The sequence below is a fragment of the Siphateles boraxobius genome, unplaced genomic scaffold (assembly GCF_051911475.1).
Source record: "Siphateles boraxobius isolate OS27281-9 unplaced genomic scaffold, OSU_SipBor_1 88, whole genome shotgun sequence".
Lineage (NCBI taxonomy): Eukaryota > Metazoa > Chordata > Actinopteri > Cypriniformes > Leuciscidae > Siphateles > Siphateles boraxobius.
Window position 1 is genome coordinate 607,116 of NW_027509217.1, and position 19,156 is coordinate 626,271.

At 45.0% G+C, this 19,156-nt stretch overlaps 1 protein-coding gene and 1 long non-coding RNA gene across 2 annotated transcripts in view; one reads left to right on the forward strand and one right to left on the reverse strand.

The window, feature by feature from the left end:
* Nucleotides 1–19,156, forward strand: part of tdrd12 (tudor domain containing 12) — an 88,160-nt gene that overhangs the window by 40,866 nt on the left and 28,138 nt on the right. The window contains exons 23-27 of the mRNA XM_077222503.1: nt 4,761–4,889; nt 5,353–5,470; nt 10,645–10,784; nt 14,855–15,072; nt 17,606–17,687. Of these exons, the coding sequence (XP_077078618.1) occupies nt 4,761–4,889; nt 5,353–5,470; nt 10,645–10,784; nt 14,855–15,072; nt 17,606–17,687 (687 nt within the window). The remainder of the gene's footprint in view (nt 1–4,760; nt 4,890–5,352; nt 5,471–10,644; nt 10,785–14,854; nt 15,073–17,605; nt 17,688–19,156) is intronic.
* Nucleotides 1–19,156, reverse strand: part of LOC143731909 (uncharacterized) — a 233,212-nt gene that overhangs the window by 16,429 nt on the left and 197,627 nt on the right. The window lies entirely within an intron of this gene.

The window sequence follows — 19,156 nt, forward strand, 5'->3', positions numbered from 1 at the left end:
TCTGTCCTCTCGAACGCTGGTGTTTCTGTCCTCTCGAGAGCTGGTGTTTCTGTCTTCTCGAGCGCTGGTGTTTCTGTCCTCTCGAGCGCTGGTGTTTCTGTCCTCTCGAGAGCTCGAGAGCTGGTTTTTCTGTCCTCTCGAGAGCTCGAGAGCTGGTGTTTCTGTCCTCTCGAGCGCTGGTGTTTCTGTCCTCTCGAGCGCTGGTGTTTCTGTCCTCTCGAGCGCTGGTGTTTCTGTCCTCTCGAGCGCTGTTGTTTCTGTCCTCTCGAGAGCTGGTGTTTCTGTCCTCTCGAGCGCTGGTGTTTCTGTCCTCTCGAGAGCTCGAGAGCTGGTGTTTCTGTCCTCTCGAGAGCGCGAGAGCTGGTGTTTCTGTCCTCTCGAGCTCTGGTGTTTCTGTCCTCTTGAACGCTGGTGTTTCTGTCCTCTCGAGCGCTGGTGTTTCTGTCCTCTCGAGAGCTGGTGTTTCTGTCATCTCGAGCGCTGGTGTTTCTGTCCTCTCGAGCGCTGGTGTTTCTGTCCTCTCGAGAGCTGGTGTTTCTGTCCCCTCGAGCGCTGGTGTTTCTGTCCTCTCGACGAACGCTGGTGTTTCTGTCCTCTCGAGCATTGGTGTTTCTGTCCTGTCCTCTTGAACGCTGGTGTTTCTGTCCTCTCGAACGCTGGTGTTTCTGTCCTCTCGAGCATTGGTGTTTCTGTCCTGTCTTCATCAGCGCTGGTCTTTCTGTCCTCTTAAACGCTGGTGTTTCTGTCCTCTCGAGAGCTGGTGTTTCTGTCCTCTCGAGAGCTGGTGTTGCTGTCCCCTCGAGCGCTGGTGTTGCTGTCCCCTCGACCGCTGGTGTTTCTGTCCTCTCGAACGCTGGTGTTTCTGTCCTCTCGAACGCTGGTGTTACTGTCCCCTCGAACGCTGGTGTTTCTGTCCTCTCGAACGCTGGTGTTTCTGTCCTCTCGAACGCTGGTGTTTCTGTCCTCTCGAGAGCTGGTGTTTCTGTCCTCTCGAGAGCTGGTGTTTCTGTCCTCTCGAGCGCTGGTGTTTGTCCTTTCGAGCGCTGGTGTTTGTCCTCTCGAGCGCTGGTGTTTCTGTCCTCTCGAGCGCTGGTGTTTCTGTCCTCTCGAGCGCTGGTGTTTCTGTCCTCTCGAGCGCTGGTGTTTCTGTTCTCTCGAGCGCTGGTGTTTCTGTCCTCTCGAGAGCTGGTGCTTCTGTCCTCTCGAGAGCTGGTGTTTCTGTCCTCTCGAGAGCTGGTGTTGCTGTCCTGTCTTCTTGAGCGCTGCTCTTTCTGTCCTCTTGAACACTGGTGTTTCTGTCCTCTCGAGCGCTGGTGTTTCTGTCCCCTCGAGCGCTGGTGTTGCTGTCCCCTCGACCGCTGGTGATTCTGTCCCCTCGAGCTCTGGTGTTTCTGTCCTCTCGAACGCTGGTGTTTCTGTCCTCTCGAGCATTGGTGTTTCTGTCCTGTCTGCTTGAGCGCTGGTCTTTCTGTCCTCTTGAACACTAGTGTTTCTGTCCTCTCGAGAGCTGGTGTTTCTGTCCTCTCGAGAGCTGGTGTTTCTGTCCTCTCGAGAGCTGGTGTTTCTGTCCTCTCGAGAGCGCAAGATCTGGTGTTTTTGTCCTCTCGAGCGCTGGTGTTTCTGTCCCCTCGAGCGCTGGTGTTGCTGTCCCCTCGACCGCTGGTGATTCTGTCCCCTCGAGCGCTGGTGTTTCTGTCCTCTCGAACGCTGGTGTTTCTGTCCTCTCGAGCATTGGTGTTTCTGTCCTGTCTGCTTGAGCGCTGGTCTTTCTGTCCTCTTGAACGCTGGTGTTTCTGTCCTGTCGAGAGCTGGTGTTTCTGTCCTCTCGAGAGCTGGTGTTTCTGTCCTCTCGAGAGCTGGTGTTTCTGTCCTCTCGAGAGCTGGTGTTTCTGTCCTCTCGAGAGCGCAAGATCTGGTGTTTTTGTCCTCTCGAGAGCTGGTGTTTCTGTCCTCTCGAGAGCTTGTGTTTCTGTCCTCTCGAGCGCTGCTGTTTCTGTCCTATCGAACGCTGGTGTTTCTGTCCTCTCGAGCGCTGGTGTTTCTGTCCTCTCGAGCGCTGGTGTTTCTGTCCTCTCGAGAGCTGGTGTTTCTGTCCCCTCGAGCGCTGGTGTTTCTGTCCTCTCGAACGCTGGTGTTTCTGTCCTCTCGAGCATTGGTGTTTCTGTCCTGTCCTCTTGAACGCTGGTGTTTCTGTCCTCTCGAACGCTGGTGTTTCTGTCCTCTCGAGCATTGGTGTTTCTGTCCTGTCTTCATCAGCGCTGGTCTTTCTGTCCTCTTAAACGCTGGTGTTTCTGTCCTCTCGAGAGCTGGCGTTTCTGTCCTCTCGAGAGCTGGTGTTGCTGTCCCCTCGAGCGCTGGTGTTGCTGTCCCCTCGACCGCTGGTGTTTGTGTCCTCTCGAACGCTGGTGTTTCTGTCCTCTCGAACGCTGGTGTTACTGTCCCCTCGAACGCTGGTGTTACTGTCCTCTCGAACGCTGGTGTTTCTGTCCTCTCGAGAGCTGGTGTTTCTGTCCTCTCGAGAGCTGGTGTTTCTGTCCTCTCGAGCGCTGGTGTTTGTCCTTTCGAGCGCTGGTGTTTGTCCTTTCGAGCGCTGGTGTTTGTCCTCTCGAGCGCTGGTGTTTCTGTCCTCTCGAGCGCTGGTGTTTCTGTCCTCTCGAGCGCTGGTGTTTCTGTCCTCTCGAGCGCTGGTGTTTCTGTCCTCTCGAGCGCTGGTGTTTCTGTCCTCTCGAGCGCTGGTGTTTCTGTCCTCTCGAGCGCTGGTGTTTCTGTCCTCTCGAGAGCTGGTGTTTCTGTCCTCTCGAGAGCTGGTGTTTCTGTCCTCTCGAGAGCTGGTGTTTCTGTCCTCTCGAGAGCTGGTGTTGCTGTCCTCTCGAGAGCTGGTGTTGCTGTCCTGTCTTCTTGAGCGCTGCTCTTTCTGTCCTCTCGAGCGCTGGTGTTTCTGTCCCCTCGAGCGCTGGTGTTGCTGTCCCCTCGACCGCTGGTGATTCCGTCCCCTCGAGCGCTGGTGTTTCTGTCCTCTCGAACGTTGGTGTTTCTGTCCTCTCGAGCATTGGTGTTTCTGTCCAGTCTGCTTGAGCGCTGGTCTTTCTGTCCTCTTGAACGCTGGTGTTTCTGTCCTCTCGAGAGCGCAAGATCTGGTGTTTTTGTCCTCTCGAGAGCTGGTGTTTCTGTCCTCTCAAGAGCTTGTGTTTCTGTCCTCTCGAGCGCTGGTGTTTTTGTCCTCTCGAGCGCTGGTGTTTCTGTCCTCTGGAGCGCTGGTGTTTCTGTCCTCTCGAGTGCTGGTGATTGTCCTCTCGAGCGCTGGTGTTTGTCCACTCGAGCGCTGGTGTTTCTGTCCTCTCGAGCGCTGGTGTTTCTGTCCTCTCGAGCGCTGGTGTTTCTGTTCTCTCGAACGCTAGTATATCTGTCCTCACGTGTGCTGGTGTTTATGTCCTCTCGAGTGCTGGTGTTTCTGTCCTCTCGAGTGCTGGTGTTTCTGTCCTCTCGAGCGCTGGTGTTTGTCTTCTCGAGCGCTGGTGTTTCTGTCCCCTCGAGCGCTGGTGTTTCTGTCCTGTCCCCTCGAGCGCTGATGTTTCTGTCCTGTCTTCTCGAGCGCTGGTGTTTCTGTCCTGTCTTCTCGAGCGCTGGTGTTTCTGTCCTCTCGAGCACTGGTGTTTCTGTCTTCTTGAGCGCTGGTGTTTCTGTCCTGTCTTCTCGAGGGCTGGTGTTTCTGTCCTCTCGAGCACTGGTGTTTCTGTCTTCTTGAGCGCTGGTGTTTCTGTCCTGTCCTCTCGATTGCTGGTGTTTCTGTCCTTTCCTCTTGAGCGCTGGTATTTCTGTCCTCTCGAGCGCTGGTGTTTCTGTCCTCACTAGCGCTGGTGTTTCTATCCTGACTTCTCGAGCGCTGGTGTTTCTGTCCTCTCAAACGCTGGTGTTTCTGTCCTCTCCAGCGCTGGTGTTTCTATCCTGTCTTCTCGAGCACTGGTGTTTCTGTCTTCTTGAGCGCTGGTGTTTCTGTCCTGTCTTCTTGAACGCTGGTGTTTCTGTCCTCTCGAGCGCTGGTGTTTCTATCCTGTCTTCTTGAGCACTGGTGTTTCTGTTCCCTCGAGCGCTGGTGTTTCTGTCTTCTCGAGCGCTGGTGTTTCTGTCCTCTCAAACGCTGATGTTTCTGTCCTCTCCAGCGCTGGTGTTTCTATCCTGTCTTCTCGAGCACTGGTGTTTCTGTCTTCTTGAGCGCTGGTGTTTCTGTCCTGTCTTCTTGAACGCTGGTGTTTCTGTCCTCTCGAGCGCTGGTGTTTCTGTCCTGTCTTCTCGAGCGCTGGTGTTTCTGTCCTGTCTTCTCGAGCGCTGGTGTTTCTGTCCTCTCGAGCGCTGGTGTTTCTGTCCTCTCGAACGCTGGTGTTTCTGTCCTCGCGAACGCTGGTGTTTCTGTCCTCTCGAACGCTGGTGTTTCTGTCCTCTCGAACGCTGGTGTTTCTGTCCTCTCGAGCGCTGGTGTTTCTGTCCTCTCGAATGCTGGTGTTTATGTCATCTCGAGCGCTGGTGTTTCTGTTCTCTCAAATGCTGGTGTTTCTGTCCTCTCGAGAGCTGGTGTTTGTCTTCTCGAACGCCGGTGTTTCTGTCCTCAGGAACACCGGTGTTTCTGTCCCCTCGAACGCCGGTGTTTCTGTTCTCTCGAGCGCTGGTGTTTCTTTCCTCTCGAGCGCTGGTGTTTCTGTCCTCTCGAACGCTGGTGTTTCTGTCCTGTCCTCTTAGCTCTGACTTGTGTGTCTGTGTCTCAGAGGGTTCAGCTGTGTCTGGACTGTGACAAGATCTCCGTTCTGCTTGGATCTCTGGACTTCCACCCGCCCAAACCTCAGAAAACCCTCATCATTACCAACTCGGCCGAGGAGACAGAGCATGTGTACAAGGTAGAGGATTACACCAATCACAGTGAAGGATGAGTAACAATCCACCAATCAGATTTCAGAAATCACAAAGATTTTGCTTTCATCCTCAACATTGCAGAATGATTTCATGAGTGGTTGTCCATGTTTCAGGGTTCGTACAAGGTGCTTTAAGTACTTGAATTTGACTTTTTTTAAATTAAACTCCTGGAAAATCCTTGAAAACAGCCTTATTTACGAAGAGGTATTTGAAAAGTGCTTGACTTATTTAAATACAATATAAAATTACATTTTTTCAACAAAAAAAACACAAATACAATCTTTCACGTAAAATTACTGAAAGCCCATCTGATAACCCCGCTGGAATTTATTTTTACAGCATCTGTACGAACCCTGTTTGCTTGTTGTCATTATGGCAATGTATTGAACCACTAATGTAATGCTGATTGGCTCCTGCATCTGATGGATTTTACCATCTGTCATTCAGGCTGTGGTCAACACTGCCGTATTCACACTGAAAGCTCATGAAGATGTGACAGACCAGTTTGACTTCGTCATTAATCAGTGGAGGAAAGACATCGGCCATGGAACGCAGGTCATTCTGGGTAAGTGTTTGCTATTTGACATTTCAGCTGACATTTCAAACTAAATGCCTTAAGATGTTTTTCCATCAGATGCAGGAGTTTTCTCTCTGTGTTTTTTTTTTTTCAGCTACAGAGCAGACATTCTCTGTTGTTATTATTTTTAAGTAATTGTCGCTGTTTGATGCTGTTGTTGTTGTTGTTTGTGTGTTTTTTGTTTAGTTCATTCAGATTCATTCACTAGACAGAATTTCGTTGTACTATGTTTAATGACAATAAAGTTCAAGTTATGTTCTTATATTCTGTTGGATAGCCAAGAAGGTTTTCTTTATGTAAATGAAACGTTCCTTTTAGGTTTGGAGAACGTTCTTCCTAACCTGTGAGATCCTTTACCTGCTATTAGTCAATAATTAGTATTAGCATAAATTTTTTGGTAAACTTAAGCCATGAATCTCATAGAAAAAATACTAAAATAATTCAATTAAAATAAAAAAAGCCAGTTTATCATTTAAACTGTGATGATAAACATTTATCATAACTCGGGTTTTAATGTACGTACTTCAGTACCGGACATTATGTGGAGATATTGAAGTTAATTATTACAGTTAATTAGTTTATTGCACAAAAACCTCCATGCAGCGTTCTGGATGGGTTAATTCAACTTTAGTTAACTTTTCTGTTTTTTTTCGTTGACTTCATTATTATGATTATGATGAGGCTGTGATGTCAGATTAGCAATGCAAGAACTGATTTGTTTTTCGTGCGAATTTGTGTGTTAAAGGCACAATATGTAGTTTTTCGCCACTAGAGGTTGCTTATTCAAAACAAAGGTGTAGCTTGATGAAGCCTTGATTTGGTGGAATCATAGGAGTTGTTGTCTCAACCTCTACAGCTAGTGGAGAATACGAAAGGACTCGGGCAGAAATCATATTCATGGATGACCGGTAATGTATTAAAGATTAATTAACGTTTCGAAAGCCGTTGGAACGAAACGAGTTGCTGGAGTGATTACTAATAAGAGACAAGTGCGACACAAGGCTCGAGAGCAGTGGAGCTTTTATAATCCGAAGCTTCCGCTTCTTCTGGTCATGTGTATGTTTAACGCAGTGCTGTTTTATCATATTAGATACATTTGAGTGTGATGAAAGTTGTTATAATGCTTCTCTACTATATGAGACACTTGTTACACACTGCAATGAGCTAGATCAATATTAGGCATGGTAAAACATGGTACTCATACTCGCTGTAAATCAAGAAAAAGAGATTTAACCCTCTGGGGTCGGCGGTATCGCCGGCGATACCAGCTCACTTTTTTCCTTATCAGTGCAAAAGAGACTCAAATTACTCTGTTGATTTTGATCTTACATATAAGTGCTGTACATCATTACATCCTGTTAAGTGTCTATTTTTTTGTGGGTACTCACAATAAAAACAAAGTGTTGTGCTTTTTGTCAAATAAAGAAAAATAAACATGATGCGTGTTTTACCTTCTCTCGTCAGTGAGGTCCATTCTGAAACGCGTCCGAATACTTGTCACAGAGATACGAGAGATTTCTCTTTATGAAGCTGAAATTATCTTCTTTTAAATTAAGTAATTTATATAAAAAACAAATATTCTCAGTTTATGTAATCTGTATGAAAAGAGAGAGATGTCAGTATTTTTCTTTCCAGCTCATTATACCTCATTACGCGTTAATGTGCCACGCCCACGGAGAGCGCGCGGTATTGAAACGCAAATGATCTAAGGCAAGCCATGCAAACATGCCAATGCCCACCAGCTGGATTATAAAACACATCGTGTTTAGTAAGTATCTTACTAGAGCTTTGTACACAGCGTATCCTTTCACTGTGAGGAATAATACTATCTAATAACCCTGGAAAATGTATCAAAAGTGCTGGCAGTTTCATTTCGAGGAGCAACGGATCCAGCTGATGTAGTAAGTCATTTATTCTTAAGTGCTTTGTTCTAATCGCGATATTGAATAGTGTCTATAAAGCGCAAAAAGACTGTTTAAATATGAATTGCGTGTCTGTGTGACACGTAACGCGTAATGAGGTATAATGAGCTGGAAAGAAAAAGACTGACATCTCTCTCTCTTTTCATAAAGATTACATAAACTGAGAATATTTTTTTTTATGTAAATTACTTAATTTAAAAGAAGATAATTTCAGCTTCATAAAGAGAAATCTCTCGTATCTCTGTAACAAGTATTGACAGAGTTACAGTTAATTTTTCGGGCGCGTTTCAGAATGGACCTCACTGACGAGAGAAGGTAAAACGCGCATCATGTTTATTTTTCTTTATTTGACGAAAAGCACAACACTTTGTTTTTATTGTGAGTACCAACAAAAAAAACACACTTAACAGGATGTAATGGTGTACAGCACTTATATGTAAGATCAAAATCAACAGAGTAATTTGAGTCTCTTTTGCACTGATAAGGAAAAAAGTGAGCTGGTATCGCCGCTTTGTTTACTACAGTTATACAGCGCAGCGCGTGTCTGTGCCGTTCATTCACTCTCGCATCTACATTAGTAAACATGTTATTAAATTTACACGAACACATCCAAACTATATTGCTATAGCCTACTAAGATGAGTAAAAATAGACTGAAATATGTTGAAATAAAATGTCTGTATAAGCAACAAACTGCAAATTAACATGTATATGCTAATATATCATACACAATATGTTACAGACTAAATATGAATGTTTAGACAAGATTTTGTGATTAGTTTTGGATAGATTATAAAGTTTTGACTGTAAAAAAAGACTACTGTCACATTAAATAGGTACGCTTTTGTTCACCAATTTCTGCTCATGTTAAATATACTATATGATGTTTTGTCAAAAATAAAGTAGGTATATTGAATTATCAACTAAGATGTTATTATAGTGTTTGTTCCAATATTCAAACTAATGAATCCTTACCTTTTTTAATACGTATGATGAAATGTATACATTTTACAAAGAAAGAATACACTTGAAATATTGTTAAAATTGTAATTGTTGTTGTAATTGTAACCTATTTGTAATTGGTTACAATTTCTAATTGTAAAATATGTATATATAGATAATTTCTTTTGTCCTTGCGTTCTTTGGGACCCTGTGACACACCTGTGTGAAAGGGCTAATTAATATGCAGCTCATTATGCGGCACATTATCCGGCCTTTGTCTTCTCAGGTGTGAACACGCCTCCACGCATATTGCCTTTCCAAACAAAAGGTGTCTTATAAAATTTAAATTAATGTATTGTTTTGTGTAAATGATTAGGCAGGATGATTTTCAGATCATTTTGAAGCAAAAACTCTATGCAACAACACCCATTAGTCAAAAGTCTTGTGGACACATATTTAGTATGTGTTTTGTGGCCTTATTTCAGACACTTTAAGTTTTAGTTTTTTCAATAACCACGCATAAACATTATTCTCTAAAAAATACAAACATGTGCATACATGTTGCTCACATATTATGGTAGCCCTGTTTGTGCTATATAGAGTGAATTTACACCTTCGCCATTAACATGTTTATAAATAACTGAAAAAAGCACAAATGTCAGAGCATGTCAGAACACCTCCAGAACCCAGAAAACCCCTCAGACCCCTGAGGGTTAAAAAATAAGACTAACTTTGTTGAGCTGTATAACAATGACTAGTTTTCTGCCGAAGAATCTATCCAGTCAGTTGCTCACCTGTCTAATAAAACACAGTACGAAAATACAGAAATCGAGGGTAACGCTGGTATGATGTCATTGATAGGCAACGCATGGACACGGTCCTTGTCCTGGTTAAAACTGGTTATTTTTCTGGATTTAAACATTCTTAGAAACATTTGGGATAATGTATAAGTCGCTTCAGTTTCAGATGATAAAAAAACAATAGGTTGTTACCGAAACCTGCCTGCAAAGTTCTGGGAAGGTTAGTTTATGGTAAAAAAAAATATAATCTAAAGAGAGAAAAAAATCAACAAAGAATATAACATTGTTCTAATGTTTTTGGGATATTTTAATCCAAAAATCATACATATTCAGGGCTCCAGACTAACTTTTTTTACTAGGAGCGCTGTAGCGCCTGACTGAAATTTTTAGGAGCGCAAGCAGAATATTTAGGGGCACATCTTAAATCAGCTTGCAATGCAATTATTCAAATTTCCCCCAAAATAACTGTAATACTGATAAATTCTTTAATAATAGACTTAACGTACAGATATTGCAATGTACAGTTTTATTTTAAGTTCACAGGGCTCCCGACTAACATCTGAGGGCCTCCGCACCGAGACACTGAGTTTATACCCACACAGATCTGGCAGCACTGGGGCTGACAATAAAGCACTACGCTTAATTTAGGGTGTAGATGAAATTAACTTTAATTATTCATAATGTCTTTCCTACACCAACATTTTTAGTTTTTAGGACAATCTGGATAAGATTGGATGAACAAAAAAAAAAAAAAAAAAGGATGAACAAAAAATATGTTGGTCATCACATTAAAAAATAACATTTATGATATTATAGTTTTGAAGTGCTGGAAAAAGATGTGTAGTACTTGTAAGCGTTTGACTATTTCTGTCACAATGCCATAGTAATGTTTAGAGTTACTACATTAGCATAAGTCCATGGTGAATGTTGCTGATTTGTGAACTGAAAGCCTTCCAAAAGTGTTTCTCCTGGTTTCCACGTCAGCGCTGATCTATGGTTTATAACGGAGAATTCTGCGCCGAATCTAAGTGTTTCTCACTGGATCTCGCAGCGATGATGTTATTAATTCTGAGGCGAAGTCAATGGATTTCTTCACTGGATCTCCTAGTAACAGTGTCGCGGGATCTAGATCGGCCCGCGACTGGCAAGTTCGGGGCGCTGCGCTCTCTATTATTGGTCCGAACTAATAAACGGTCCGTGAAATGAGATGCGCATTTTCGTTCCGCTTTCATTGTGTTGGCATTCGCTGCTCGGCAACGTTGTGGTCGCGCCAGTGCGTCCTAAATAAATATTTGGTCGCACCGGCAGGAAAAATGGTCGCAGTCTGGAGCCCTGATATTGTGCCTTTAATATCATTATATAAGTCGCTTCAGTTTCAGATGTTAAAAAAAACAGTAGGCTGTTACCAAAACCTGCCTGCAATGTTCTGGGAAGGTTAGTGGACATATATTGGGGAACATAGTGTTTTGCTTCTTGTCTGACTCTCATTGCTCCTCCAGTGACCACCAACGACTGCCTCAAGGCTCTTGGTATCCGGGACGCCACATGCGTGGTCCATTACGGGTTCCCCAGCTCCCCCAAGCTGTTCGGCCGACGCCTCTTCTGCATGTCGGAGAACTTCAGAAGCCTTACAGACACGGTGCTTTGCTTTATTCTCATCCCTGTAGTTGAGTGTGATGGTGATGTAGTGCTTGTGATGCATGACTGTGTACTAACCACATTTTCTACTGATTGAGAGAGGAAATACTGCAGTAGATTGACTTTGATATTTTAATGTCATGAGAGAATATTGTAGAAAAATTCCACACTAGTATTAATACAGGTCTGCAAGGCTGTTTACAAAATTATGCTGTTTACAAAGACGTGCAGCGCAGCGCTCCTAAACACTGCTTTATCAGGAAAGATAGAAAATGTCCATGCTATATCAATAGAATCTTTCTTTGAAGACAGTCAGTTCCCTTCAAAGATACATTCATATTAAAACAATAGGTTACTGTCTTAACACCGGTTCTCTGAAACATTGAGTGGAGAGATCCACCTTTGGGAAGGGCATCCATACCTGACCTCTGCAGAAGCATCAAATTGCACCAAGTCTGGCTAGACAGACAGAAGCGCGCAGCCAATGCCAGGTAAGGCCCCGCCCCCTTACCAGAAGGCATATAACGCCTGCAAGCGCTGCTGTTCTCCATGAAGTTTCTTCGCTTCTCGTGCAGCAAGCGGGGCTTAGCTGGTGGATCTCTACACTCAATGTTTTAGAGAACCGGGTAACCTATTGTTCTCTTTCATCATCTCGTGTTTGAGATCAACCTATGGGAGAGACATGGACAGCTCCCCGATTGCTCGATACACACAAAATTAATCTCCGCAACACACACACACATGTATAGATATTGTGACCCGTCCCCAAAGCTAGGAGAGGTTTCAGTTGCCACAAAACACAACCACAAGAGAGACGGGGCAGCATTAACAGAAACTGTCTTATTTAACAAAAAATATATAGAATGGCCAAAAGGGATCCAAACTGGAACTTAGGTTCTTCCCAGTCTGGGGTACTTGTGACAGCTGCGTTTCTACTGTCCGCTTGAACTCTAGGCCGCCTCGAAGGGGGAAGACATAAAAAACGGTAAAGCAGAGGTTACAAGGATAACTGTGTCTTTTCTTTCTCTTCAGCCAGTCTCACTCTATGGCTGCGTTCCAGTCCACTTTTAGACATGCACTTGCGAACTTCCCTAAGAACTTCCACTCGGGGGAATCCCTGCCGCCATTTTGAAGTGCATTCCACTTTGTGAAGTGGACTAGGGAAGTTCATACCCTCGCTCCCTCGATTTTGAGCGAGTCTACATATGTACACTTAAGGCAGCTCCATATACCACAATGCAACATGTCAACGCATATTGCGTTTAATTTACCCCACCCCGAACAACTCTGATATATTAATTTTTTTATTTAAACAATTCCAACACATCAATATACATATAGAATGCTGCATTAAATAATTTCATAAGGGAAATAAGTTAATAATAAATCAACCCCATAGTTGATTATAAATAATCAAGGGCTTAGCACTTTCCAAATCAGCCTATTGCAAAGGTTCCGCCAGTAGTGAGCATTCATGCAATGTAAGCAATGACGTACATCTGAGTGAACAAGACGGAGGGAAGTTAGCATGTGAAGGGCATGACAATTTTGGACTGGAACGCAGCCTAGGCCTCCCTGTGCTTCTTTGCCTCGTCCTGGGGTTGTCTGCACCCAGGGCCATCTCTCTCTTCAGTGAAGCACAGATCCCAGATTTATAGTGACCTCCATTGGGCCTTTATTGACTACAGCTGTGAGTGGTTCCATGTTTAAAGGGTGAACAGGTGGAAGTATTCATAATTGATGATTTTTCCCAGCTGGATCTACTCCTTTGCTCCTGGGCTCCTTTCTCCAACATTGGCCTGCCACAATAAAGAAGACCCCACCCCTAAAACAGAATGTGCCACTGAAGTTCTGGTGACATCCAGCCGGTAGTAACGCACAAATGTATTTGGAGCAGCCTAGCTGGCAGCAGAGCAGATGTCCTGCAGTGACACTCAACTAAACAAAACCTATGAGGCGGCTAAGCCTCTTGTGGAATGAGCTCTAATGTCCCCTGGGGGCTGCACTCCTTTCGATTCATATGCCAATGTGAGAGACGTTGCTTAGATATGAGACTCCCTCTGAGGTGGTGCCCATGAAATAAAGAGCTGGTCGCTCTTCCGGAAAGCACTGGTCCTGGCCATATATGTCTGTAAGGCACGAACAGGACACTGAGCATTCAGCCTCTAATTCTCTGCGGAGGAAAAAGGTGGAGCGTGAAAAGCGGACAGCTCTAACACCTCCGATGTGAACACAGGGAAGCATTTGGGCATAAAAGCTGGATTAGGCTTTAGGAAAACCTGATCTCCACTAAGAGATCCACTAGTTCATGAAGAATGAACCGAGAGTGTATAAAGCTCACTTATATGTTTAGCTGCTGCCAAGGCCAAGAGCAACGCCGTCTTGAAAGACAGCAGCTTTAGGGGCTCAAAAGGAGACAAAGCCTCCAGCACCATGGAGAGGTCCCACTCAGGAACAGTTCTCCTGCCATATAAGAAATGTGTAGAAACGGCCCTGGCATTCTGTATAGCAGCAACTACACGAGGGGAAAGCCCTAGTGTGCTTAAGTTTGTCCTCTCACGGGGCAGGCCCAGAGAGCCACCCTGTTGGGTTGTGGGTGATAAATCTCCCCATTCGCTTGAGACAGTAAGTCTGCAGAGGGGAAGGATTATCTCCGCCAGCCATGGGGCTTTGGGTGCTATCAAAATGAGAGACAGGCACTTCTTTCACCCTGGCCAGTGTGGGAATTGTCAAGCACAGGGGGGGAAAAGCATACAATAGCACTTTGGGCCCAGAGGGGCGTGTCCACATCCTTTAGCGAGAAGAACATGGGACAAGTGGAGTTTTTGCACGAGGCGAATAGATCTGCAGTTGCCTGTCCGAATCTCATCCCAATCATGCACACTATCTGAGGGTGGAGGCGCCAATCTCTGTAGAGTGGGTTCACCCTCGATAGAAGGTCCACGCCTCTGTTCAGAATGCCTGGAGCATGAGTCTCCTGTAATGACAGGAAAACCCGTCTGCTCCACACCAAAAGCTTGTGAGCTAAAGGTTGCGCTGCCGCCCTGATGGTTGATGTAAGCCACTGCCGTGGTATTGTCGCTAACCCTTTCTCTCAAGACCCCCTGAATGTGGGGGGAGAGCACACAATGTACACTGAACACATGGGCTGGGCAGCCTCTGAAGGTGGGTGGCCAACCCCTCCATGAGAGACCCTCCGTCTTTTGGACAGGGGCTCTGAAACACGAAGAGAGTTCGAAGGGCTTGGGGCCTCTCCTTGCCCTGGTGGAAATCTCGTCCCGTGACAGGAGGGTTAGGCAAACGCTCAGGGGGCATCTGGCGTGGGGCTGCCTTCCTGGGTAGGCATAAATTGAAGGCCTCATCCCCCTCCTTGTCCAAAGAGAGGCCGCCCGGGCTCTACCGGGGCGCCCGCGATGCGCTGCTTCTCACTGTCAGGGAGATCCGACAGGTTAGGCCAGAGTGCACTCTCTCCCACCACAGAAGACGCTATGGAGCGCCCGTGTGCTTGGATGGCCTAACGGAGGACGAGATTTCCCGTGAAGAGTCATCTTCGGGGAATGCAGGATTGGGCTGGTCAGCCCAGTTGAGGGACGTTGTAGCCCAGAAAGCCCCGGTAGCACATCGTCGCCACCGTGTCCCCCATCCGAGTCAGACTGGCCAAGCTCGATGCATTGCGTCGCGGCAACTTTCAGACGCCGCCACAAGAGTTTCTTCGGCAGCAAAAGGCAATGGCTGCAATTCTCCGGGTTCTTCTAAGCCTCTTCTGCGTGCTCAAGGCCCTAGCAGAAGGTCTTTTAGGTACGGATGCATATAAACGTAGCCAGTGAAAAGGAACCCTCTCAAACAGTGTCGCGCCACGTTCCCAACGTTGTTTAAGCGACATAAACCAGTGTTGCGGTATATAAAAAAGGTATATCATAACAAAAATAAAAACCGGTATTCGGTATGAACCAGTATACCGCCCAGCACTACTGTGATGTAACTGGCGTGTGCAGGATCACAACGAGAGCTTTGGTTTACACTTGTTCCTGTAGTTTGAGTGTGTTGGTGCTGTAACTGTAGTGTGTGCAGGATCACGGCGAAAGCTTGTGTCCGGCGGCTCAGTCTGTGCTGCTGATGTCGGAGCTGAACGCCCGGCATGTGTGCGGTGTCCTACGATACCTGAGGAGAGCCGGCGCTCGCCTGCCCCCCGAGCTGCTGCAGTTCGCCCTCGGTGTCCAGCAGGCCAAGGAGGAGCAGAAGACCCAGCGCCCTCTCTGCTGCACGCTCAAGAGCTTTGGCTTCTGCAGGTCTGCCTCACACACCTGCACTGCACAGTCACAGAACTCACGTAACTCAACACGCATCACAAAACTCACGCAACTCAACATGCATCACAAAACTCACGCAACTCAACACGCATCATAGAACTCGCTTTACGCATTACAGAACTCACGTAACGTAACATCACAGAACTCACGTAACTCAACACGCGTCACAGAACTCACGTAACTCAACACGCATCACAGAACTCGCGTAACTCAACACGCATCACAAAACTCACGCAACTCAACCCGCATCACAGAACTCACGTAACGCAACACGCATAATAGAACTCGCTTTACGCATCACAGAACTCACGTAACGTAACACATCACAGAACTCACGTAACAACACGCATCACAGAACTCGCGTAACGCATCACACATCACAGAACTCACGTAACTCAACACGCGTCACAGAAATCACGTAACTCAACACGCATCACAGAACTCGCGTAACTCAACACGCATCACAGAACTCGCGTAACTCAACACGCATCACAGAACTCGCGTAACGCAACACACATCACAGAACTCACGTAACTCAACACGCGTCACAGAACTCACGTAACTCAATACGCATAACAGAACCCACGTAACTCAACACGGATCACAGAACTCACCTAACTCAACGCGCATCACAGAACTCACATAACTGAACGCGCATCACAAAACTCACGTAACTCAACACGCGTCACAGAACTCACGTAACTCAACCCGCATCACAGAACCCACGTAACTCAACAAGCATCACAGAACCCACGTAACTCAACACGCATCACAGAACCCACTTAACTCAACACGCATCACAGAACTCACCTAACTCAACACGCGTCACAGAACTCACCTAACTCAACACGCATCACAGAACTCACCTAACTCAACACACATCACAGAACTCACGTAACTCAACACGCATCACAGAACTCACGTAACTCAACATGCATCACAGAACTCACCTAAATCAACACGCATCACAGAACTCACCTAACTCAACATGCATCACAGAACTCACCTAACTCAACACGCATCACAGAACTCACGTAACTCAACACGCATCACAGAACTCACGTAACTCAACACGCATCACAGAACTCATGTAACTCAACACGCATCACAGAACTCTCCTAACTCAACACGCATCACAGAACTCGCGTAACTCAACACGTGTCACAGAACTCGCGTAACTCAACACGTGTCACAGAACCCACGTAACTCAACACGCATCACAGAACTCACGTAACTCAACACGCATCACAGAACTCGCGTAACTCAACACACGTCACAGAACTCGCGTAACTCAACACACATCACAGAACTCGCGTAACTCAACACGCATCACAGAACTCACCTAACTCAACACGTGTCACAGAACTCACCTAACTCAACACGTGTCACAGAACTCGCGTAACTCAACACGTGTCACAGAACTCGCGTAACTCAACACGTGTCACAGAACTCACCTAACTCAACACGTGTCACAGAACTCGCGTAACTCAACACGTGTCACAGAACTCGCGTAACTCAACACGTGTCACAGAACTCACCTAACTCAACACGTGTCACAGAACTCGCGTAACTCAACACGTGTCACAGAACTCGCGTAACTCAACACGTGTCACAGAACTCACCTAACTCAACACGTGTCACAGAACTCGCGTAACTCAACACGTGTCACAGAACTCACCTAACTCAACACGTGTCACAGAACTCGCGTAACTCAACACGTGTCACAGAACTCGCGTAACTCAACACGCATCACAGAAAACACGCATCACAGAACTCACGTAACAACGCACATCACAGAACTCGCGCAACTCAACGCGCATCACAGAACTCGCGCAACTCAACACGCAGCACAGAACTCACGTAACGCAACACGCATCACAGAACTCACCTAACTCAACACGCATCACAGAACTCCTGTAACTCAACGCATCACAGAACCCACGTAACTCAACACACAGCACAGAACTCACGTAACGCAACACGCATCACAGAACTTGCATAACTCAACACGCATCACAGAAAACACGCATCGCATAACTCGCGTAACTCAACACGCATCACAGAACTCAAGTAACTCAACATGCATCACAGAACTCACGTAACTCAACACGCATCACAGAACTCGCGTAACTCAACGCGCATAACAGAACTCCTGTAACTCAACGCATCACAGAACCCACGTAACTCAACACACAGCACAGAACTCACGTAACGCAACACGCATCACAGAACTTGCATAACTCAACACGCATCACAGAAAACACGCATCGCATAACTCGCGTAACTCAACACGCATGACAGAACTCAAGTAACTCAACATGCATCACAGAACTCACGTAACTCAACACGCATCACAGAACTCGCGTAACTCAACGCGCATAACAGAACTCACGTAACTCAACACGCATCACAAAACTCACGTAACTCAACACGCATCACATAACTTGCGTAACTCAACACGCATCAGAGGTTTACAGCGTCTGTCTGGCTAATGTGTTCCTCTTCTTTGCAGAGACAGCACAGTTTGTCCAGATAGACACATGATCAACAAATCTCTGGATCATCCAAAGCACCCGGACTCTGGCACTGTAATGGTCAGTTCAAAGCAGACCATCAGAAGAAATATCTGGTTTCTGATGGAATTGTGGTATTCAGTCATTGAAACGGAATTTATTGTAGAATGTGGAATGTCACGGAATTTAGCAAATCAGAAGTAGGGCTGTAGAACTCATCACATTCAAACTGCGATATGAGTTTAGTGTCTGATTTATTAAACCACAAAAAAGCATCCAATACAGTCAGAAACTCAAAGGACTTCATTTCAAACCAGCAAAAACACAATCAAGAGATTTTTTTTTCATCCACGTTTTAAATAATTTCAGTAAACTTCTCTTGTACAGCACTAATTGACACAAATAAAGATCAAGGAAATCAAAGGTAAAAGAATAGAGATAACACTTTCATTTGTTATATCATTTAACGCATTTACTAACATTGACAAAGATGAATAAATACTGTATTGATCATTGTCAGTTAATAAAAATCCAGTTGTTCATGTTCACAGTGCATAACTAATGTAAACTAGTTAACTAATGTTCAACTTTTTTTAGTTGAAATTAACATTTACAGCATAAAAGCAGTAGAAGTGCAGTTCATTATTAGTTCATGTTAGTTAACCAATGAAACCTTATTGTAAAGTGTTACGAGAAGTGCTATATTTTAACTTAATTACGTTACGATTAAATTGTTTTATTAGGTTTTATGAATTCATTTGATTACTTCAGGTTTTAAAACATTTTAATTAAATTGTAAAAAAAACATTAAATAAACAGGAAAATATTTAATTGAATTAAAACCATTTCATAGGGCTCAGTTATTGTTAAAATTAATACATTTAATAAAGTTTTAGACGTTAAGACATAAAGCATGATGATTCAGTTTAATTTTGATAATATAAAATTGAAAACAGAATTTGAGAAAAAAAGAAAACATTTCACAAAAAAATCTTCAAGTTTCTGCTGTTTTTTTGTTGTTGATAGAACTAGAAGTGATGCTGTGACAGAAATGTATTAATTTGTGCGTGTAGGTTCACCCGGTGGCTATTTTGAGTACGGCGGCTAAACAAAATCTTGCATGAAACCCAATGTTTGTGACATCAACTTAAAATCTGGAACACAACTTTGTTAGACATGTGGCTTTGATTTTATGCCAATTTTAGAGTCAAAATAGTCACAATTTTCACAGGATCGTTTCAAACTGTCTCCGCTTGTCCATGTTTCATATGGACTGTTATCCTGCTTTGGATTTGTTTGGAAATATTTCTATTGGCAAAGCAAAAATAGAGCAGACAAATGGTCTAAAATTTTAATATTTTAATTTATTTTTACAATTAAAGTCCTGCTGTTACTCTGAGGATCAGCATGTTTGCATTGAAGTGATTCGGTTCTGATGCATCTTGGGTGTGTTCAAACATGCTCAATGCCTCAGATCACTGAAAAAACACGCTAACATCAGACAGAAGGACGCTTGCATTACAATCTATACGTTTCCTCAGTCTCTGTTC